At 36.1% G+C, this 25,462-nt stretch overlaps 1 protein-coding gene across 6 annotated transcripts in view; it reads right to left on the reverse strand.

Annotated features, from left to right (window-relative positions):
• DDX4 (DEAD-box helicase 4) overlaps window positions 1-25,462 on the reverse strand; it is a 68,499-nt gene that overhangs the window by 16,186 nt on the left and 26,851 nt on the right. For 5 of the 6 annotated variants that reach the window (XM_043977498.1, XM_043977503.1, XM_043977501.1 and 2 more), the window contains 10 exons: window positions 20,678-20,776; window positions 18,803-18,886; window positions 17,959-18,000; window positions 16,971-17,018; window positions 16,829-16,873; window positions 16,301-16,443; window positions 12,872-13,024; window positions 5,514-5,668; window positions 4,934-5,063; window positions 3,910-4,076 (listed from right to left, as the gene is read on the reverse strand). In XM_043977498.1, the coding sequence (XP_043833433.1) occupies window positions 3,910-4,076; window positions 4,934-5,063; window positions 5,514-5,668; window positions 12,872-13,024; window positions 16,301-16,443; window positions 16,829-16,873; window positions 16,971-17,018; window positions 17,959-18,000; window positions 18,803-18,886; window positions 20,678-20,776 (1,066 nt within the window). The remainder of the gene's footprint in view (window positions 1-3,909; window positions 4,077-4,933; window positions 5,064-5,513; window positions 5,669-12,871; window positions 13,025-16,300; window positions 16,444-16,828; window positions 16,874-16,970; window positions 17,019-17,958; window positions 18,001-18,802; window positions 18,887-20,677; window positions 20,777-25,462) is intronic. The other variant, XM_043977504.1, reaches the window with a different exon arrangement.

A 25,462-nucleotide genomic window follows, 5' to 3' on the forward strand; every position in this document is an offset into this window, starting at 1 on the left:
CATATACCTACTCCAACAAAACCCTGAAGTTCATACCATATGGAATAATGATCAAGAAATCCATAAAGAAACTACAGTAAATGACTTCTTTCTCCCCAGAACTATTCACAAAGTCAGGGAAAACCTTGCCAACTTAACTGCCCTGACCTCCACTACTTCCAAAGCTACCAGAGATGCCCAAGGAAACAACAGCTTCCTAGACTGTATCCACAGGAAACAAGAGCAGAGGCTCCCCTGAAAAATCCTCAGGGTGGTCAAAAAAACCAGGTTGAAGACCTTGGAAGGTTTAGAGCAATAATGGGCAGCATTAAGTGCAGTAGCCAAGCAAACTGGGATAGCCCAAAGTTAGGGGGCCCTAAAACTCTGTCCTGAGATGTCAGAGAGGGCCCTGAAAATCCAACACCATTATCCTCAAAGATCCAGTCAATTCTACAACCCCAATAGATGGAGGCAAACACAGGAGTCCTGGGGATGCAAGGAGACAACATACAGGCATAATCTTCCCCTCTCAACCAAAAGCAAAGCAGGAGGAAGAGCTTGGCCTTAGCACAAAACCACAATTCTGTAACTAAAGCTGAAGAGATGACAAAATCAAAGAAAATACCATCCAGTATCAAAAATCATTGCAAATTTAATTTAAATTTAACTTCAAGCACAGACTCAAAGAAAAAAAAAATGCACTTGCCACAAGGCAACACTAGAAGAAAGTTTAAAACTTAATAAATGCTCTAGAGAAAAGAACTGGAATAAGTAAGCTTAGAGGATAAAGTAGTAAACTTAAGCCAAGAAATGCAATTCCTGAGAAGTTGAACAGAGAATTGCATAAATTAATTGAGACAGCAAGAAATTTTAGAAAAATTTTAAAATGGAAAATGTAAGCTAACAGCAAAAAGAACTAACCTAGAAAACTGGTCAAGAAGAATTAACTTAAGAATCATTAAACTCCTTTAAAAAACAGACACTATGACACCACATTTCAAGAAATTATAAAAGAAAATTGTCAAGATCTAGTAGAGTCACAAAGCAAAATAAGAAAAAAATAAGTCGTCAGTCTCCTCTTGAGAGCAACTCCAAAAGGAAAAGCCCCAAGAAGATCCTAACCAACATCCAAAGCTCCCAAGCGTAAGAAAAAATACTACCTTTTTCCAGAAAGAAGCATGTGACAAGGAACCAGTCAGAATCACACAAGACCTGTTAGCTTCTACTGAACATAAGAGATCTTAGAAAATAATGCTCTAAAAGGCAAAAGACAGATGTTTACAATCAATACTAACTGGCCATACAAACTTGAATATAATCCTATAGGGGAAAAAAAGGTTCTTTAATAAAATAAAGAACTTTTCAAGCATTTCTGATAAAAAGACAGAGCTAAGTCAGAACTTTGAAATACAAACACAAGAATTCAGAGAAACCTAGAAAGGCAAATTTATGTGAACAATTAAAATTGGATGATGTCATGCTATCATACTAATAAGAAAAGAAGTATTTCTTCAGAACCTTACTGTCTTCAAAAAGTATTACGTAAATTAAATAAAAAAGGCATAGGTTCTGGGGGTAAATTGGTTCTGTTCTGAAAGGCTAAAGGGAGAAAAACGGAATAGAACTTGCTATTTCTCACAATTGGGGTGGGTGAAAAGAATATTCACACGTGGAGAAAGGGGTGGGTAGACTGGGCATCAAATGAATATCAATCATCTTAGACAAAAAAAGGACTTTGGTATAGAACTAAATAAAATTCAACACATAAACAAATGGTAATGGGAAGGAGGTGCTTAAGAAGAAGGATGATACTGGGGAAGGAATAGTCAAAAACAAAATGTCCTTCCTGATCCTGAAAAGGACACTAAAAGGGGGTGGGAAAGGACTAGAATCTTAAGAATGGCCTTAAAATGCCTCTCACACAATTGAAGAATGTCTTGACTATGATTTATACATGTAGGGATTATCATACCATATGAAATGACAAAGGTTTCAGAGAATCTCCAAATAATCAAGTGATACAGAATGAAGCAAGCAAAACCAGGAAAATAATTTACACCAAGACAACAACGCTGTAAAGAAAAACAACTTTAAAAGGCTTAACTGATCAAAGTTCTGGTGACTTTTAAGTTTTTTTGTCTTTAAAAATTGTTATATAAGATGGCTGTCTGGCAGGAGGAAGAAGGATGAATACTGGGAGAAATTTTGGTGATATAAAATATCAACAAAAATTTATTTTAAAAATTCTGATCAAAGCAATAATCAACCACATATCTGGAGAACATATGGTGAGGAATGTTACCCACCTTTATCAGGGAGAAGTGAAGGATGCAAGATACAGAGACATACATTTCTGGACATGGCTACCATGTGGATTTGTTTTGCTTCACTGTGCTTGTTTGTTACAAAGTTTGGGAGGGTTTTTCCCTTTTAGTTAATTGGAGGGAAGAGTAATGAGTTTATTAATAGTGATGATTTTCACCCCCCTCTGAAAAAAGAGGGTCATTGCAACATTTTTTAAATGCACAAGATGAAGTTCATAAGGAAGCATCATCAGGACAGTTTTGAAAGTACCATTTAGAATTTATTATATACTTAAGAAAAAATAAAAACAAAAGATGTGAAATCAAGATTTACAGTTTCATATTTTTGTGTTCAAGTTCAGAACACAAAAATGTAATAAAACTTTTTTTCAAAAAGTATTCATCATATATAGACTATAAGTACTCTATAAGTCTTGGACAGATTTCCCCCCTTTCTTAATTCTGAATCATTTTCCAATACTTTTTATTCTCAGGATTCCCAATCCCCACCTTCATGATAAAGCCAAAAAAATTATATATATATATGACTCATTCTGGAGGACACTTTCAAATTCTTCATAGAATTTTACTACTTTATCCTCTGCCAAGTGATATTATCAAGAGTGCCACTGGAATATTTCTTATTGCCTTTGGACAGAATATGAAATTTACTCTGGTGGTTTCTTTATTGGTTTCTCCAAGAAATGCCTGCAAAACCCCTCCTATTTACTTGAAACTTATTTTTGTCTTCTGGTTTCAACTATAGCAAGAATTTCAATATTAACATGGCTGAGTTTCTCTAACAGTGTGTCAAATCAAGTCACTTGATGAAAGTCTCAATTTTATTGTACCAAAAGTTAAATCAGTATTTACAAACCATCTAAAAAACTGTGAGCACCATATGCTTTTTCCACCATTCCACCCCATCACTGTAAAATCAGAAGTCAAGAGGAGAGTTTGATGGGAGAGATGAAGGGAATACAGAACTAGGGCATTCCTTTCATACATGCTTCTTAAGACTTATTTTTGGAAAAATTCCAGATTAGTTCTTCAGATGCTTACATTATGAAAGCATAAAGAGGAGGATGCACCAGAAAATCTCATACAGATTCAGTACCTGCACAGGAAAGAGGCCTGGAACCAATGAAGCTATGGTATAGGAGAAAGAACAAAGGATTTGGAATCCAAAGATCTGATACTTAACACCTTAAGCACATCGCTTAAATCACTGCATCTCCATTTCCTCATCTCTAAAATGGGGAAAATTATGTACATTACTTATAACTCACAGGTTATGGTGAGGCTTACATGAAATAACATGTCTAAAGCACTCTTCATCCTGCAAAGCACTGTATCAATGCCAGCTATTACTTTCCATTGTACTATTATTAGTAACAGACAAAGATGTAGGAGGAAATAAAAAATAGATCTCCCAAATTATAAAAGAAGTTAACTATAAGAAGATTAATTTAAGTATCACCTTTTCAGAAATGTGCTTGTTCTATAAATTAAAACTAAAGATGCATTAAAACCTAAATTAAAAAATAATTCTGCCATTAAGATAAACATACTACTTGACTGCCCATAAAAATGTTGATGCATATATCAAAGCTATTTTTTAAATTACCTTTGAATTTCCTCTGGAAAAGTGGCACTAAACATCAGGGTTTGACGTTGCTCTTTTGATGGCATTCCTGGAAAGGAAATTAGCTTCTTCATTTCAGGACCAAAACCCATGTCCAGCATTCGGTCAGCTTCATCCAAAACCAAATATCTGATTTGCCTGAGGCCAATCTTTTGCAAAGAGCAGAGAGAAAATGTTTATGACTGATTAAAATTAAAATATTGGCCTAAAAATTAGTCTATTTCTGTTTAGGCTCTATATTAAAAGTTAATTCCTGAATAAATGATGTTATTTTTCCTTATCTCATAATAACCCTAAAAATATTACATTTTCTCACCATCCAGAAACTACCAGGAACCTCACTCTCACTGAAGTCAGTGCAAAATGTTTAAAAAATAGGAGCATATATTACAATAACAGGGACAAGAAAATAAAAAGTAAATTTGTCATTTTTTGTAGGTTAAATTTGATGAAATGTTCAAGATGTCTTGTTGATACCGCTACAGAAAATGTCTGAAGAGATAGCTAGCTAGCTTGTTCAACTAAACTGAATACTCTCAGGAAATAACCTATGAAAAGAAAACTAACCCTAACACACATAATGTCACATGGAATGACACATAAATAATGCATGTTTCAAGTCAGATATTTTTCTGATTCTGTGATTCTCAGATGGTTAGCAAAAAGGTGTTGGATTACTTCTAAGCTATTGTGTTATGTGGTAAAAATGCAGTGAAGCTCAATTCAGAGAGTCAAAATAGTCACCTACTAGGAGTTTTAGTACACTTCCCCTCCTAGGATTCATCTATAAAGACCTAATAAATTTCTAAGCCCATATCACTGAAAATCACCCTCACATTGGGAAGTAGGTAGGTAAGAAGAAACTAAGATACTGGGTTAAATATTGTGAAAGCTTTCTTCCAGCATAAAACCACAACAATATTCATTAGGAAACATATTTAGAATTTTTCCAATAAAGGAATTTTGTGATTATTCCCACATTCTTACATCACCTTGTAGATCCTACCTTTTCTTTACCTATGATGTCCATTAGCCTTCCTGGTGTAGCACATAAAATGTTACAGCCTTGCATTATTTGGCGAATTGAATGTCCCAACTGTGTTCCCCCATAGATTACAACAGGTCTTATGCAAGTCCTTTTAACAAAAAAAAATAGTTTTTATTTCTTAAAAAAATTAAAGTTCACTAAATATCCATTATATGAATCACCATGAAAAGTAACACTTGTAAGCACAAGGTATTGATAATGATGGTGAAACCAATTACACCTATTTTGGCACAAATTTAATGAGAATTTAAGAGATTAAAATTAAATTTTCCTTCTCTTTTCTAGTTTGAAACCAACTAAGAAATAATAAGTGAACAAAGAGACCCAACAGTTATGCAAAACAATAAATTTCCTGAAGACTAATTAGTCAACCTTATGTATAATATAATATTATATATTATCATATATAGTAATGTAATATAACACAACATAACATAACATTCTAGTCTTAGATACACCCTCCTATGATGAAGAAAATATTTTTTCACAAACCATGAAAGGAAAAAAATGTTATAATGGACACCTCAGACAGACTTACCCAAAAGAAAATTTCCTTGCTTCCAAGAAGATCTGATTGATCAACTCTCTAGTTGGAGCAACAATAATACACTCTGGTTCCTGCTGATCTTTAAAACGACTGGCAGTTACTCCATCCCGCATCATATGAGCCAAAATTGGCAAAAGGAAAGCTGCCTAGAGTTTAAATTGTAAAATTTACAATATTTTCTAATATAGTATATTTCTTTATGGAAAAATTTAAATTATTTTCAATATGGAAACAGAAAACCAACTCAAATTTCTAAACAAACGAATTAACATTTAAGTTGTCTGTGCTCATCTTATATAGGAGACATGAACTATCGATATTCAATACCTCAGTTGAAAATTTACTTCAGTCATTTATAAACTTGGTATCTTCAATTCTTATCCTATGACCTCTTATTCCTTCACACACAAAGATGATCACATCCTGGATTTTACCCTACTCTCCCCACCCCACCCCACCAAGTATTCTAATTCCTTAATAAAAAGATCTGACATTCCTCTATCTGGCCATAACCTCTATAATACCATCTCTCCCTATGCTTTGCCCCTCCTAGACCTATATCCCCCATTCATCAAAATCTTCAATCTCTTTCTATCCTTTGGTATTTTATAGGGCTGTTACCCGTGTCTAGACATTAACTTTCCTCCCTTGTTAATCTTGATCCTATAAGCTAACCAATTCAACCACAAACTTGTCTAATTCTGAATCCCTCTCCCCTTACCAACCCCTATCATGGCTCATTCCTTGCCAATCCTTTATTATTCCCACCATCAACATCCTTCACTCCTATAGCACAATACTCTAGAGCCTGGCAAGGCTATCATACTATCATCTGGTGCTTATATATCCTCCCCCTACTGGAGGTGTTCCCTGAAGTTCTGTCCTGGTCCCTCTTCTCTCTCATCTCATTAGCTCTCATATGTTTAATTTTCATCTCTAAGCAAATGAAACTTTTATATGTCTATCCCCATTTTCTCCCCTGAGTTTCAGTTCCATATCATCACATGGCTATTAGACATTTCAAATTAAATGTTTCAGAAACATCTCAAACTCAAAATGGCCAAAGCAGAATTATCTTTTCTCTCAAATCCACCTCCTTTACAAACTTCCATACTTCTATCAAAAATACCACGTTATATAATCTTGGTATTACCAATTACGCCACGCTCCCTGCATCCTTACCCCATTGCAAATACCCTACATTTAGTTGCCAAAATTTATCATTTCTCCTTCTCCAGTACATCTTTCATATAGCTACCAAACTGATTTCCTTGAGCACAGTTCTGATCATGTCACCCCAATTCAATACATGCTCTAATGCCTCTACTAATGTTTTGCTTTTAAAGACTTAACAATCTGGCCCCAACCTATATCAACAGCCTCATTATACATTACTCCCCTTCCCATAGTCTAAGGTCCAGACAAACTGGCCTTCTTTTTGTCCTTTATATATATCACCTTATCTCCTATCCTCAAAACTGGGCCCTAGCTGCTTACCATGCCTGGAATGCATTCCCTTCTTATGAAACTGCTTTCTTCTCTCAAGACTCAATTCAAGTGTAAAGAAAAAAAGCAGTACCAGCTCAAACTATACTATGATACAGTAGTAATCACTCAATATCCTCCTGGATAGTCTCTCTGGGTTTTTGTGATAATGTTCTCTCTTGCTTCTCCTCTTACCTATTTATAAGGTCTTCTCAGTATCCTTTGTTGGTTCCTCTTCCATAACACACTACCTAAATTTAGTTGCATCTCAAAGCTATATTTTAGGCCTTCTATTTTCTTTCTATATTCTCTCATTTGGGGACTTGTCCACTCCCACAGATTATCATCTCTATACAAATAATTCCCAGATCTATATACCAGCTTCAATTTCTCACCTGAGCTCTAGTCATACATTCCTAGTTGTTCACTGGTTATCTCAAAATAGATGGTCAACAGGTATCTAAAAATCCAAAATATCCAAAGCAGAACTCATCTTTTCTTAAACACTAGCATTTTAAACATCTCTCTCTGTCAAGGGTATATACCATCATCCTTTCATTCACTTAAGTTCAGGACACTGGTCTTGTCTTTGCTTCCTTATACTTCCTCACCCCACAAATATATTCAGATGACAAATCCTGTCATCCCTTATTCTTACTCACACACCCACAAATATAACTCAGGGTCTCATTACCTCCCACAAAAACTATTGCAAAAGCCTAAATGGTCTCTATACCTCAAGTCTCTCCCCTCTCCAATATATCCTCTACACAAATTCCAAAATGATTTTCCTTAATCAAAGATCTTATCATTAGACTACCTGACTCAAGTGGAATAGGTAACTCATACAGTTGTAGATCAAATATCAGAGTTCAAATCCAGACACAGTGACTAACTGTGAGACTCTGGACAAGTTGCAACCTATTTGCCTCAGTTTCCCCAACTGCAAAAATGGGGATAATAAAGCACCTATTACACAGGATTGTTATAAGACCAAATTAGATATTTATAAAAAGCACTCAGCATAGTGCCTGGCATGTAAATGCTATATCAATGCTTATTTCTTTCCTTTCTCAAAGACAAACTCCTCTGTTTAGCTTGTAAAATCTTTTTTTAAAAATGACTCCCTTTAGAGGCAGAGCCAAGATGGTGGAGGAAATACATCAAACACACACAGTTCCTGATACAATCAGCCCAAAAATAGCAATAAAAGAACCCTTGGGGCAGAAAAACACACAAAAATACAGGCTGAGTTTTCTCCAGCTACAGATAGATTTCAGGGGGGCCATGCTGGGCCACAAATAAAGCCTAACCCTACAATCAGGCCAACACACCAGACACCCCCCCAGTGCCTCTAAATCAGCTGCAGCACCAGCATCTTCTGGAACCAAGCGCGCGGTCAGGCTGAACGGCTCACCCTCCCGGGGAGGGGTAAGTGCAGAGGTACCAGTGGACTGGGCGGAAGGATTCGACTGTCCCACCCCGGGCCCAGGTTGGGGAGGGGAGCAGGGGAGCAGTCTCATCAGAAGCTGAGAAGCACACCACAGAGAGCTTTGTTAGTTGGTTGCTTAGTAAGTAGGCCTGAGGTTATCTCCAGACGTGAGAACAAGCCAGGTGAGATTAAAACCTGCCCCTCTCCCAAACCAAAACACCTGGGACCCTCTGAAGCTGGGAACAGGAGCAAAGCCAAGAAGCAGCCCCACTGCCACCCCTACCCCCCCCCAAGTGGAGAGTTTAAAATCAAATAAACACAAGGCCAGGCAGGCTGACAAGAAGCCCAACCATCTCCCAGGCCACGCTGTAGCCGGAACAGTGTGTCCTGGAAGCAGAGACACACTTTAAGAAGGGGTTAAAAGCCAAGAAACATTAAGCCAGGATGAGTAGGCAGAGAAAGCAGAAGACCACTGAAAACTTCTTTGGGGTAAGGTAGACCACAATACAACCTCAGAAGAAGATAATAACAGGGTCAAAGGTCCAACATCCAAAGCTTCCAAGAAAAATATGAATTGGTCTCAGGCCATGGAAACTCTCAAAAGGGACTTTGTAGAGTAAGTAGAAGAAATAGAAAGATGTAGAGAAAGGGAGGAAAGAATGGAAAGGGAAATGAGAGCAATGCAGGAGAGTCATGAGAAAAAAGTCAACAGTTTGAAAGCCAAATGGAAAAGGAGATTAAAAAACTGATGAAAATAACTGCCTAAGAATTAGGATTGAACAAATGGAAGCTTATGAGAAACCAAAACACAGTAAAGCAAATCCAATTAAATGAAAAAAATAGAGGGCAATGTGAAATATTTCCTTGGAAAAACAGCTGACCTGGAAAATAAATCTAGGAGAGATACTTTGAAAATCATTGGACTACCTGAAAACCATGACCAAAACAAGATCTTAGACACCATCCTCCAAGACATTGTGAGGGAAAATTGCCCTGATATTCTAGAAGCAGAAGCTAAAATAGAAACTGAAAGAATCCACCAATCACCTCCAGAAAGAGATCCCAAAAGGAAAACTTCCAGGAATATTATAGCCAAATTCCAGAACTCCCAGGTCAAGGAGAAAATACTGCAAGCAGCTAGAAAAAAGAAATTCAAATACTGTGGAGCTCCAATAAGGATAAAGCAAGATCTAGCAGCTTCTACATTAAAGGACCGAAGGGCATGGAATATGATATTTCAGAGGGCAAAGGAACTGGGACTACAGCCAAAAATCACGTACCCAGCAAAATTGAGTATAATCTTTCAGAGGCAAAAATGGGATTTCAATGAGAAAGAGGTCTTTTAAGCATTTGTGATGAAAAGACCTGAACTGAATAGAAAATTTGACTTTCAAATACAAGACCCTGGAGAAGCATAAAAAGGTAAAAAGGAAAAAGACTCCATGAGGGATATTAAAAGATCAAACTGTTTACATTCCTACATGGGAAGATAATACTTCAAAATCCTAAGAACTATCTCAGTAAGGAATTCACAAAAGACACAGGTCTGAACTGAATATGAAGGGATGATATCTGTAAAGCATTTATGTTTTGTTCTTTGTAGGGCAGACAGGGTGGGGTGTCTTATGTCTGGGGCTGGATTTGGGCTTGGGGCCTCGTGGGTCCAGGGCTGGTGCTTTGCCCACTGTGCCACCTAACTAATCCATGATGACATCATTAAAATAGGGTTGAGGTGTAGGAGGAATAAACTGGGGGAGTGAGAAGGGGAGAGATGGTCTGGGGAGAGGTAGTTCACATGAAGGAAACAAGAAAAAAGCTTATGGAGGAGAGTAGAAGAGGGGGGAAGGAGTTGGGGAGTGAATGAACCTTAATATCTTTAGAATTGGCTCAAAGAAGGACTAACATACATACTCAAGTAGGTATAGTAATATATTTTTGCCCTAAGGGAGGGGAGGGAGAAAAAGGGGGGTGGGAAGGGAAGGAGGAAAGGGCAGATTGGGGGAGAGAGCAGTAAAAAGAAAACACCTTCAAGGAAGATGAAGATGTTCTGCATTACCGCACAAGTTTGACATATTGAATTGCTTGATGTCATAGGGAGGGTTGTGGAGGGAGGGAAGAAGAAAAATTTGTAACACAGAATTAGCTCAAGAACCCTGATCTCATTGGAGTGGGCTCATAGAGGGAATAGCTTTCATACTCAATTGGGAGGAATAATCTATTTAACCCTGCAGGAAAGTAAGACGTGAAGAGGATAAGGAAGGAAGGGTAAAAAAAAAAGGGAGTACAGAGAGAGGGAGAGGATAGTCCGAAGTAAAACACTTTTGAGGAGGAATAGGTAAAAAGAAGAGTAAATGTCATGGGAAGGGAGTGGGATGGAGGGAAATAGTTATGATGATTGATTATAAATGGAAAAACATATGGTACCTACTTTGCTGGGCTTTTATGAAGAAAATTCTCTGTCAAGCTTAAGGTACTATATACAGGTTATAATGAACAGAATACTATCAGAAAAACCTGGAAAGATCTACATGAACTGAAGCAGAGTGAAATGTACTGTATACAAAACAACTGCAAGAGTGAGGGATGACCTGCTGGGAAGCATGTGGTTATTTTCAGCAAGGCAATGATCCAATATAACCTTGAAGGACTTATGAAGATTGAAGCCCATCTGCAGAGAAAGAACTGATAGTCGGGGCAGCTAGGTGGCGCAGTGGATAGAGCACTGGCCCTGGAGTCAGGAGTACCTGAGTTCAAATCCTGCCTCAGACACTTAACACTTACTAGCTGTGTGACCTTGGGCAAGTCACTTAACCCCAAATGCCTCACTTTAAAAAAAAAAAAAGAACTGATAGTATCTGAAAACAGATGGAAACACATTTTTTTTTTTAATTTTTTCTGGGGGCAGCTAGGTGGTACAGTGGATAAAGCACTGGCCTTGGATTCAGGAGGACCTGAGTTCAAATCCAGCCTCAGACATTTGACTACCTGTGTTGACCCTGGGCAAATCACTTAACCCTCATTGCCCTGCAAAAAAAATTTTTTTTTTCTTTTCCTCTTTGACAATTCCTTAATCTGAAGTTTTGGGGTTTTTTGACTGTTTTCTCTCACAACTAGCTAATATGGGAATTTTTCCATGACTACTCATGTATAACTTATTTTTAATTGCTTGAGTTCTTGTGAGGGGGGGGTGGGAATGGAGATGGGGAAGAGAAGTTGGAACACAAAGTTTTTAAAAAATTGATGTTAAATTTTTGTTTTTACATATATTTTGGAAAATAAAATGCTATTCAAAAAAAAATTTTTTTAATTACTCCCTTTATAATATGCTACTGTACAGCCAACTCTTATTCTTCCTGTGCCTCAGGCATGACTTTCTACTGCTTGTCCTCCATTCCTGGAATTTATTTTCTACTTACCTCTAACCCTTAGAATCCTCCTTTATCTTCAAATGTCTAATAAGTTATGCCTTAGAAATAAAATTTTTTCTGAGCCCCTTAGCTGTTAGCATCCTCCATTTATTTTGTGTATATTTATATACGTACACACTGTATCTTCCCTCTAGCTCATCAAAGAATGTAGTATGGTTCTGGGAGGGCAGGACTGCTTAGATTTTATCTGTGTACTCTTAGCATCTAGCACACTACCTAGTACATAGTAGGCTAAATACAGAGAGAAAGAAAGACAGAGACAGAGACACTAGCTAAAATGGAAGACAAATATTCTAAACACAGAGCACTAGAGGAGGATTCCATACTCAGATTATCAAGTATGTGACCTTTTCTTAGACAAATAAAATTCTGGGCTCCCATTGCCTTGGTGGATCATATCACTACTACTCTTAATCACCTCACCTCCTTGAAATGAAGAGAATGAACTCTATGATCCATATAATTTCTCCAAGACTCAAATGGGCAGATCTGAACTTCCTATTCACCCTACCTTCCTACTTGGCTCCAAAATGATTCCAGGACTAACCTGGCTTCACTAGACCCCTTTAAACTAAGGTTAACCAGGTGTTCCTGAATCTAAACTAGTGGGAACGATCCACAACAGATATTCCCAACTTCCTATCTTTTTTAGCCATATCTATAACAGATATTAGTTTCTATTTTCCAAACTCTTGTGTTTAAACTACAATATTGTGCTTTTAGATATTACCACCTTCTACTGATTAAACATTCCTCAAATAAAAATAACCTCTGTAGATTGAAACAATATCAGAAATAGCTTAACATAAGTACTCAGAGCCCAACAAAATTCGGAATTAAAAAGCAAAGAAATCTATGTACAACATTTGTTTATCACCTTTATAATAATCAACAGTGAGCCAATCTTCTCCCTTACAAACAAAATGGAATCAAGGTACCTGTAACAAAATTCTTAAATCTACAACATTCAAATGTAGTACAAGACACAGATGAAGGTAACTTACAGTTTTCCCAGACCCTGTCTGAGCACAAGCCATCAGATCTCGACCAGCCAGTATAATAGGAATACTATATTTTTGAACAGGAGTAAGTTTGGTATAACCAGCTTTATTAATGTTGTTGTTGAGTGTCTGACAGAGATCAGCTTCTTCAAAAGTCTAAGGAAAAAGTATAAAGGATAAAATTATAGATTATATTCCATAAATATTCTCTTAATCACCTATCATCCACATTTTCCTTAAAAACATAAATCCATTTAAAATCTTAATGTTATGCTACCAATTATTCTCATTCTAAAAGCCACAGTCAAGAATCTTACAGCTTGCCAAAAGTTCTAAAACATAAACTAAAACTATGTTCTCACTTGCTCTTGAAAAAAGTTAAGATTTTGGAATGCTTGGAAAATTAGTGCTTTTGCCTTTCAGAAAACTTTTTTTTTTTTTAAGTTTTCACAGCTGGGTCTTTGTAGGTCCTATTAGTGCTTCTCTTGACCCTAGGCTGGCTCGGAATGACTGACCTTGAGCAGAAGAAATTAGATGGAGCCATTTCCCTTAGCTTTCACGATATCCACATTGCTCTCTTTTGATGTATTTTTAATTCTTTAGATTTTAAGAATGGATGTATGGAAAAATCATAGCTCCCAAACAGCACACTTCAATGACTCTTAGAGATATTGCCACAACTGTTTACAAGTCAAGCATTTCAAGGATCCTTCAAGTCCACAATGAAACAGGACCAGCTGCACCAAAGTACAGAAGAAAATGCCACCCTAAATGGAAAACAAGGCTAAGAAAAGAAAAATTATGACTACAAAACTGCCTGATTGATCTTTGGAAAACAAGCAGAGATTTTCCAAGGAACCCTGATAGCTGGAGGGCTGGTTACCAATTCCTCTACAGTGTGGTATAGACTTCTTGAAATTGGAAGGACTACAAAAAGACCACTGGGGAGCAGCTAGGTGGTGCAGTGGATAGAGCACCGGCCCTGGATTCGGGAAGATCTGAGTTCAAATCTGAACTCAAACACTTGACACTTACTAGCCGTGTGACCACATGGGTAAGTCACTTAACCCTCATTGACCCGCAAAAAAAAAAAAAAAAAGACTGCTGAGGACAGAAACAGGTCATTTTCCCCCATGTTCACTAGGTTTGGGGAACAATCTCTAGGAGATGGAGGGTTTGGGTAAGGACTACAGTTACCCCTTCCACATGTCAACTTTTCTCATTGAAGTTTCCATACATCAAGGGTTGGCATCAAAAATAATGGGAATTTTTTGGGAGTTTTGCAGAAGCTATTGAGGATACATGAAGGCCAGCAGACAAAACAGAATGCATGACCAAATAACCCAAATTTTACAATAAGGTAGTGTGAACACCCCATAAAAGAAAAAATTCAGACTTCTCTGGTATGGAAGGGAGGGTCTAAAATTTTTACTTGGATTTTCCAGATCAAGGGGCTGTCACACTCCTAACCTGTCCTATGTGAAAGGAATAACTGCAGTAGGTATCAAGGAATGAGCATTTTCTGTGTGATGTAAACACAACAGGAAACCAAGACAAGAGGGACATGGTTAGATCCATGCTTTTGTCTTACTTTTTATCCACCCAGGCTGGCAATTATTAAGGAATTAACTACTGATCGTGCTGGGTTGCTTGACTGAGGAAATCTCTTTCAACAATAAAGGAACAATCAATCAAATGTGATTGTGGTGAAATTACAAAGAACAAGCTTGACCCCCTCCCACAAGAGACCAGAGAAGACCCTCTTCTGCTCCAACCTTCCTTCTCCTTGGCATAATGTGGCCTACTGACATATTTTCAGATTATCTAATATACTGATCGGTTTTCCCGATTTTTTTTCTCTTTTTCTTTTTTGAAAAAAAAAATCATTTCACTGGGACAGTTCTCTAGGACGTGGAGAGGTACTAGGAAAAATAGTGATGTAAGAAACTGCTGGGAAAACTGGAAAACAGTATAGTAGAAAGTAGGTATAGACCAACATGTCAACATGAGGTCAAAATGGATGCATAATTTACACATAAAGGGTGATACCATAAGCAAATTAAGAGAGCATGGAATAGTTTATCTGTCAGATTTATGGGCAGAGGAAAAATTTAGAACCAAAGGTGATATAGAGAACAATACAAAATGTAAAATAGGTAATTTTGATGATAAAAAAGGTTTTACACAAACAAGAATAATGTAATCAAGATTATAAGGAAAGCAGAAAATGGGGTAAGAATTTTTGCAACAAGTATCTCTGATAAAGGCCTCATTTCTCAAATATATAGAGAACTGAGTCAAATTAATAAAAATCTAAGTCATTCCCCAATTGATAAATAGTCCAAGGATATAAACAGGCAGTTTTCAGGGGAAGAAATCAAAGCTATCTATGCTCATATGAAAAAATGCTCTAGATCACTACTGATCAGAGAAATGAAAATTAAAACAACTCTGAGGTTATCACCTTACACCTATCAGAGTGGCAAATACAACAAAAAAGGAAAATTTTGGATGCTGGAGGGGATGTGGGTCCTAACAAAACTATGCCCAAAGGGCTATAAAACTGCATACCATTTGATCCAGCAATATAAATATCCCAAAGACATCCCCCAAAAGATAAAAAGACCTATTTGTACAAAAATATTTATAGCAGCTCTTTTTGTGGTGGCTAAGAACTGGAAATCAAAGGGATGTCCATCAAGGGGGGAAGGGCTAAACAAGCTACGGTATATGATTGTAATGGAATATTATTGTGCTATAAGAAATGACAAGCAAGACGATTTCAGAAAGGCCTGGAAAGACTTGCAAGACTGATATATAGTGAAGTAATCAGAACCAGGAGAACATTATGTACAGTGACAGCAATACTGTTTGATGAAGAAGTGTGAATGACTTAACTATTCTCAGCAATACAATGATCCAAGATAATCCCAAAGACTAATAATAAAGCATACTATCCACCTGCAAAGAAAGAACTGATATTGATTAAACACAGACTGAAGCATGCTATTTTTCACTTTCTTTCATTTTCTTTCTTTTATTCAAGTTTTCTTATACAAAATGACTAATATGGCAATGTTTTCTATAACTGTACATGTATAACCTAGAGGGAACAGGGGAGGGAGGGAAGGATGGATAAAACTTGGAACTCAAAACTTTAAATAATAATGTTTATTATTATTTTTAAAATAAAGTTTTCATATCTGAAAGTATGTTTTGTTCATGTTATAATAGAGTACACAAAAAATTTCATTTTGGACAGTTTATCTGTTTCTAAATTTCATACCTAATATACATGATAACAAGGTTGGATAGGAACTTTACACTCTCTGACAATAGTTTTGAGAAAAGTATTTTTAGATAATATTCATAAAAAAGATACTAGGAAAAGGCTTGCTTGGTAGCAAGTATACAAAGTATAAATATACTAACCAGTATTGCTGGTGGAGCATCATGCCCAGATACTTCCACAAGAATAGTATCATATTTGTCAAAGTTTATGCCAGTCTGGTAGTGTGCAAAGATAGCGTCTTCATTTTCAGGTGGGGGAGGTGGTATGTAGGTCACTTTTGGTCCTTGAACATAAAACATCCCAACAGTTATAAAATTGACAATAATAAACTATTAACTAAAAAACATAAGGAATCAGAGATATGTAAAAGCTATGTGAATATTAAAAGTTAAACAGAAGACCAAGTTTTAAATGCTTCTTTGCTCCCCACCCTTTTATGAAGTCTTTAAAGTTTAGGTAGACAAAATAACAGGTTTAAGAAAATAAGCCACTGCATTTTAGAGTTTACATTTCCTTCATAAATAAGACTTTTTAAAGAGTTACACAACTCTATCCACAAAATGTAAGTTTACTGATTCAATTAATGTGCTCTTGGAAAATAATATCAATGTCCTAAATATACTTTTAATTATGTATAATCTAACTATAAATAAGGTGAACTAACATACCTTGAAAGTCACCACTTTCTCCTTCAGCCTCTGATTTCCAAGTGTCTTAGTAAGGGATAAAAATGTTTCACAAATTCAGAAATGAAAAATCATCACAGTAAAATCAAACAAATGAAATCATTTGTATAATATTAAAACTTACTTCTTCCAGAACCTGCCACTACTTCTTCATTGAATCCTTTGTAACCACCTATTAAAGTAGTTAACAGTAAAACAGTAAATATACATGATTACATATTTGAGACTGCTCCTTATTTTTCCAATAATCACTTGTGCTCACAAAGTAGGTAAGTATCTTTAAGCATAGTATCACTCAATTCAGTATCAGGATTCAGTATCAGGAATTCAGTATCAGGAGTAGGAAACCTACATATTAATTTGCTTAGTATCCAGAAATGTGTTGCATTTTGCATCCCTCCTGCTTGTACCAGGCCAATTAGTCCCTAAAGGCATACTCCAGAATTTGTTTTCCAACTGGTGGGAGTCCCAGGAAAACCAAAGAAGTTTCCTTCTCAGGTGCAGAACCACTCCATAGAACAATAGAATAGTCACAAAAGGAAATACAGATTGGGACAGACCTAACAATTCCTCTCACCTAGTATTCTCCAAAGGGTGCAACCTAAGTAATCAGACACCTTACCACTAAGGCAAAAAGGCTTTGCAAACAGCATCACATAATGCATGGGAAATTCTGTTAGCAACAATCAAAAACAGTGGTATATGGTTTTAATTGGCCCTTCACTAATTATTTCTGCAATGAAAAACCCATTAAGTAGGGAAGAAACAGAAGGGAAACTATATTAGAAAGCCCACGAGACCAAGCATTAGAGAATCAAAATAAATGTTGCTCTTTTTTCACAATAAAACAAGTCAAAACAAGCTCCTCCCAATCTGAAAGGCTGCAGCAATGCAACAATATTTTGTCATATAGAGCTATTTACTTCTTCAGCTACCTCCAGGCCAAATGCCCTACACTTCAACTTAATATAAAAACATTTGTTTCTTAGTACTACCACTTCTCCATAAGGAGTTATGGTAGAAAAAGAAAATATGCTGAATGGATAGCTTAATTTCAATCTGAATTACTATTATCAAATTTTAAAGTAAGCACCCCTCCCCCCAAACCTCACCTCTTCCACCAACACTTCTGCCTCGGAAATTGTCACCATTACCTGAAAAGTATTTGACAACAAGCTTAACATTTTTTAATTCTCCTCAACCACACAAGTCAAAATGGAGATTTCCATTTCATCCTGCTGGGCTGATAGAAGGAATCACTCACTAGAATTCTTCTACCTAAGGTTTCTACTATTTATGTATCTAATTCAAACTTTTCCTTATATTTAAATCTCTCCATAACTATTATGCTCTAATTTTTCATTTACTCCCAAATCCTATCCATTCCTCTATTTTTCTTTTAATTTCATTCCCTTGACATTCATTGGTCCATAAGCCTGCAAATGCTTTCATTTCTCCTCCCCCCACCAAATGATTTTATTCAGCTTTAATTTATATCCCAGGGGCAGCTAGGTGACACACACAGTGGATAAAGCACCGGCCCTGGATTCAGAAGGACCTGAGTTCAAATTCAGCCTCAGACACTTGACACTTACTGGCTGTGTGACCCTGGGCAAGTCACTTAACCCCAACTGCCTCATTCCCCCCCCCCAAAAAAAATTTATATCCTGAAATTAACTTGTAGGTAACAAAGCATGGGACAGATTTTTTTAAAGCAACAAAACTTGTCTTAAACCAAATACACAAATGCAAAAAGGCAATGAGCTACTCTTCTTTACATCAATATTTCAACTGACCAAACACACATCAATACTTCAACTGAGATGAAGGAGACTAGGAAGAGAGAATGTGTGTTTTACCATAGCATATACATTGTTTATTTAAATTAATCAAGAAATACACACACACACACACACACACACACACACCTTTTATCAATAAATTCTAGATTCTTACCTGCTGGATCAACTAATCCTGTTCTTCTTGAATTAAAAAATCCACCAGGGCGTTGAGGCCCATCTTCTCGTTCAGATTCACTATCTAAATTTTATAGATATAAAATGTATTATATGCTTCAAGCAGATTACATTGTTTGTTGTCTTTCCAATGTTTTAAAAGCACTTAAATATTATTTAAAATTATTTATGTTTAAAATTTGTCTGCAATCAAAGGCACATCCAATTAACTGCCACATCTACTCAATCCTATCTCCCTAACAGATCTCACTTAGCTCTTCCCCCTTCTCTTCACTCACTTATCTCTTCCATGCACCATGTAAGAGATCTAGCCCCTCACTGATCCACAACAACCAAAATAACAATGAAGAGGTCTCATCATGTCATTCCCCATGAAAAGAACCTCTGGTAAATCCCTAAATGCCTCCAGAATAAAACAAACTCCTCAGCTCAGTTTTTAAAGCCCTTTGCAGCCTGGCTCCAGCCTAACTCTTCAGAATGATTTCACATTACACTGGCTTTGTGCTTTCTACATTCCAGTAGAACTGACTTACTGGCTTTTCCAACTAGGCATTTTATTTCCTGACTCCATGCCCTTGCAAGGCCTGTCTTCCAGGCCTGGAATGCAATTCCTGCTCACCTCTGCCTCTTAGAATCATTCCACTCCTTCATGATTCAACACCTGAAGGAAGCCATTCCTCACCTCCCAAACTGTTAGTGTTCTCTCCCTGCTCAAATCTTCTTACATTAATGTATCTTCATAAATGTGGTAAGCACCACTCCACATACCCCGCCTAAAGGAATGCCACTTCAGGTCACAGACTTGTTTTTCATTTTGTCTTTGTATCCTTAGCATCTTGTATAGTATTGTCATTCTGCTAAGTGTTTAATAAAGGCTTACTATATGAATAATCCTTTAAATTTAAGCAGACTGGGGAATAAGGTTTTCTTCTCAACAAATCTCAAAAAAAGATTTTCCCACAAATTCTATAGGCTGTTAACTTAATTTCCCTGAGAAATAACTTTTCCCTTTTATAAAAAGAAATTCCTTAATATTAGCTAAGACTGGTTACATGCAAAAAAACCATTGAGCAAACCAAGATCACACCTCTCACCAATACCATCATATCCTCCAGAATGCCCCTCTGCAGCATCTCACTCTGACCAGCTCTTCATCAAAGTAGTCTACACACAGACCCAACCCCAATACCTCTAAATCAAAAACACTTTCTTGTCCTGGCCTCCAAATGATCTCTCCTCCTAAGAAGCACATGCTTTAATGATGATCTTCTAGAAGTAATACCAAAGTGACCACTCAAGACCATATTTGGCAAAATGGCAGACAAACAGGATCCTGGAAGAATCCCTCAAATCGCATCATATAAGAAAGAATTATGTTTTGGTTAATCTATCTTTGAAGATCCTGAATATCTGGTTCAGTCCCCAAATCCATTATAATTTTGAATCATTTCTGTAAATGCACATTTTAAAAAATTTAAGAAGAAATAGCTATATGGGTAAGAAGGGCACAATAGTGTTTTGCATAAATTTAAAGGGCTGTCATTTAAAAGAAGGATTACATTAACTCTGCTTCACTTTAAGAGAACCACCATGACCAAAAAATAGAAGTAAAATTTCAACTCAACCAGAATTACCCAGCAATTATAGTTTTTCAAACAGTATTAAGTTTCTCATCAATGGAGGTCTTATAACAGAGGTAGATTACTGGCTCCTGAGATGTTTTAGAAGTGTCATCCATTAGAAAGGGGCTAAACTACAAGAGTTCTAAAGTACTTCTCAACTCAAATTCTAAAAAGGTATCTTAGTAATATCAATATTAAATCAAAGGTGACACATAATTCACCACTCTACTAACTCTGAGTGAGACCAAATCCTCCACGGCAACCTCGGAAACTGCCACGTCCACCTCTTCTTGATGACCCTGAAGCTTCTGAATCATTTCCATCTTGATAACCTACAAAGGTACAATAATACAAAAGCCTGATTATCTGGTTTGTGGAATTTAATTAGCATGTAACTCTATGATGAGTATTTATGAAATTATCAACTATTATGGAAGTGTCCAATTTTACCCAGAATGTACTCACAAATACATTGACATTACTTTGCTTGCACAATTTTTCATTAGTTATATGTTATAGCCCACTCATGCACACTGTACATTTTAACACTGTCCTTTGAATGAATTGCAACTTTAATTCTTTGGAGATTGAGGCACTACATGATATACAGCATCAGTGGAAGAAAGTTGATATAACTTCATTCATATTCTTTGTTTCAAGAAGAAGCTTGGAGTCATTAAAAGCAAAAGTTTTTTATTAAGGTTAAAATGGATAATTTCTGTAAGCCTGGACACTAAGTCTCAGTTAAATCCTAATTTACCTTTATAACAGAAATTCATTTTAAATTTATCAGACATCAAAATGTACCAATAAAACCAGATTCTCTTTGGGACAAAAACCAAAAAAGTCACAAAAAAACCAACTGAATACAAATACTCGGGGATACTCTGGTATTGAAACTGGATGTAGGCCTTTTGGGGGGTGGCAATGAGGGTTAAGTGACTTGCGCAGGGTCACACAGCTAGTAAGTGTCAAGTGTCTGAGGCCAGATTTGAATTCAGGTCCTCCTGAATCTAGGGTTGGTTCTTTATCCACTGTGCCACCTAGCTTCCCCCTATAGGCCTTTTTAATGGCAGATTTTTCAAAAAATTACCTTGGCAGACTAACCAAAATGGACATCGTTGGTCCTTAATTAAAATCCATGACAGAACATTCACCAATTTACCACAAACCTCTGGTACTCTATAAAAATCTCTCTAGTAAGTTCAGAGATTTCCTTATTCTCATTTGACAGTGTCTAATGAGAGAGTAGAAATGACAGAAATGATAGATCAACATGATAGAAGGAGGTTTATATTTTTCCTGTAAATAGATACACATGTGAATGGGCACAATCCACTGAGATGCTGGATAGCTAAGCGAGCAACATTCACAACTTCCACAAATTGAAAAGAGTTCAGTTTAACTACAAGAGAAAAAAGCAGAGTTATTTCCTAGGCTAATATCAATGGTAATTCCCCTAAGTTACTAAAATTTTCACCTTCCCTTCTCCCTGAAAGGAACAGCAATAGTTCAAGTTGCTACACCTAGCATCTGCAGTAAACAGTTTAACCACCACATGCTTTGAATCCTACAAAGCACGAATTAGACAATATCGAGAGTTCTGGAACATTATCCAAAACTCACGGGATTACAGTAAATTCCCAAGAAGTGTTATTATATCACTCTTAAGAGCTTCCAACAATATTTGACCTCAGTAAAGCAGTAGTACATACATAAAAGAAAATTTACCAAAAAAAACACATTTTATATGGCCAAGAAAACCCAGTAGAAACAGAGAGAAAAAGAAATTCTTTTCAAAATAATTATAGATTATATATAGTTAAAACTTATCAAAACAGAAATTGAAACTGTATGACTATAATTACAAAATACACTTTACCAAAGAGAGAGAGAGAGCACGTAAGAGCGAGAGCCTTAAAAGAAAGACATATTAATTACTCATGGTTGGGCCTTCTTAAGATACTAAAAATGACAATACTAACTTAAAAATTCAGTACCATACCAAACACTTTATAGAAAAAAGGGAAATAACAACAACTCATCTGGAGGAATAAAATGTTAAGAATCTCAAGGGAAATTACAGGAGAGAAGGGAGGTAGAAAAGTAATCCTGGCAATTTAAGTTAGTAGTTAAGGGGAAAAAAAAGTTGATCAGCAGAACAAATCTGATTCCCAAGACCCAAAAGCAATTGAAACAGAAGAACAATAATGTCCAATAGACCCAAAAACACCAACTACTGGTTAAGAATTCAATATTTGTCAAAAACTGATGGGAAAAGTAAGAAGTCGTATGGGGAAAATAGGGCAATACTAAAAGCTCATACCATATACCATAATAAGCTTCAAATGGATATATGACCTAAATAAAACAAAGTTTGAGAAGAGATCTTTTACCTCACAGATAAGGGGAAGGTTCTTAACCAAAAAGATATAGAGATAAGAAATGACAAAATACACAATTTCAATTACACAAAATTGAAAAGATTTTGAGCAACACCACCACTGCTGCTTGCTAGTCAAGATATACAGGTAATTGATAAAACTAAGTAAGTTCTATTCCACAACAGATAATGGTCAAAGAAACAGCAGTTCTCATCAGAAATGTAAGCTACCAATAACCATATGGAAAAAATGCTCCAAATCATCAATAACAAAAGAATTGTAAATGAAAACAATGCTAGGGGTATTACCTCACATCCATCAATTTGGTAAAAACAAAAAAGGCTAATTCATAAAGGGACTTGTAATTTTGGTGGAGGAATAAAATGTTTCTACCTTTCTGGAAAGGAATTTAGAACTATAACCTCAAAATTACTGAACTGTACAAAGCCATAAACACTACTAAGCATGACTCCATGGAAATCAAAGACAATAGTATTTTTTGTTACAGGTAAGAATTGAAAACAAAAGTTCTCATCAATTGGGGAACAGCTGAACAAAGTATATGAATTTAACAGAAAACTGTTGTTTCTCCTATTGTGACATAGGACTGACAGAAGGGACAGAATCAGAAAATCTTTTATGAACTGACAGTGAAGTAGCAAAATCAGGAGAACATATATGGAGACTAACGATAACATTCTTTTTTTGTTTTTTATTTTATTTTTCTTTTAAGTTTTCTCAATTACATGTAAAGATATTTTTTGAGTTCCAAATTTTTCTCTCACCCTCCCTTCCCTCCCTACTCCTGAGGCCAGCAAGCAATTTGATATAGGTTATACATTACAATCATATTAAACATATTTCCACATTAATCACAACAAAAGGGAAAAATGCACAAAAAAAAGATGATTAATAAAAAAGCAACAACAAAAGTGAAAATAGTTTGTTTCAGTCTACATTTAGACTCCGTAGTTCTTTATCTGAATGTGAAGAGCATTTTCCACCTTAAGTCTTTTGGCATTGTCTTGGTTCATTATATAGCTGAGAAGAGCTAAGTCTATCACAGTTGATCACACAATGTTGTTGATACTGTGTACAATGTTCTCTTGGTTCTTCTCATTTCATTCAACATGAATTGATGTAAGTTTTTCCAGGTTTTTCTGAAATCCATCTGCTGAAATCAATCTTACAGCACAATAGTATTCTATTGCATTCATATACCACAACTTGTTTAGCCATTCCCCAACTGATCAGCATCCCATCAATTTCCAATTCTTTGCTACCACAAAAAGAGCACCTATAAATATTTTTGTGCATGTTGGTCCTTTTCCCTTTTTTATGATCTCTCTGGGATAAAGTCCTAGTGGTAGTATTGCTGGGCCAAAAGGAATGCAGTTTTAAAGCTGTTTGGGCATGGTTCCAAATTGCTCTCTGGAATGGAATGTATTAGTTCATAACTCCACCAACAGTACACTAGTGTTCCAATTTTTCCACATTTTCTCTAACATTTATCATTTTCCGTTTTTGTCATATTAGCCAATTAGATACAGATGAGTACAACATTGTTAAGGTAAACAACCGTGACAAACTGATTAATGAAGTGGGCATGGCTGCAGAAGACTACTGATGAAGTGTGCTTTCCACTTCTTGACAGACAGGTGGTATAGACCCTAGCTTCTTAAACTATGAATCACAACCCTATTATGGGGTCACACAGAACTGAAGGTGGGGTTTTGCTGGTTCTGAACACACAACATGTGCACTTTGCATTGTGCATATCATCATGGGATCACATAAAAATTTCTCAGGCGAAGAAGGGTCATGAGCAGAAAAGGTTTAAGAAGCCCTGATATACACTTCAAGTACTGAATGAAAGAAAGTATTTTCAAACAGCCATTGAATGAAATTTGTTTTGTTACAAGGGATTGTTTTATTTGAGGGCGGAAGAATAGGAAGAAGTAGTGAAAAAAATGAGGTTAAAAAGACAAAACATATATAAATATATATATATGTATGATCCTCATTAACAGTATTTAAATCTTACCCAAAAAAAACAAGCTGAAGACTTATCCTATCTTTCTACAGTTGCTGAAAATGTCACCAAAGCTAGCACTTTATTGAAAAATATTAGTTTCATTTAAAGCTTTTAAATGTTTTTTTACCAATATATTATTTCACATCAAAAATTTGATGCACTCCCAACTGAATATGCAATTTTATATGCAATCTGTGAAAAATTAAGCATAACGTTTCAGTAGTTTTCTATTTGTTAAAATATATGCATCATTGGGGTAGCTAGGTAGCACAGTGGATAGAGCACTGGCCTTGGAGTCAGGAGGACCCAAGTTCAAATCCAGCCTCAGACACTTGACACTTACTAGCTGTGTGACCCTTGGCAAGTCACTTAACCCCAATTGCCTCGCCCCCCCAAAAAAAATATATATATATGTGTATATATATATATATATGCATCATAATATCTACAATAGTAATTGCTAGCATTTATATAGCATTTGTACATAAATGTCTAATTTTATCCTCAAAGCATCCCTGGGAGGAAGGTGCTATTATTATCTCCATTACAGAGATGAGGAAACTGAGTCAGAGGTTAACTGATTTATCCAGGGTTATACA

The sequence above is a fragment of the Dromiciops gliroides genome, chromosome 1 (assembly GCF_019393635.1).
Source record: "Dromiciops gliroides isolate mDroGli1 chromosome 1, mDroGli1.pri, whole genome shotgun sequence".
Lineage (NCBI taxonomy): Eukaryota > Metazoa > Chordata > Mammalia > Microbiotheria > Microbiotheriidae > Dromiciops > Dromiciops gliroides.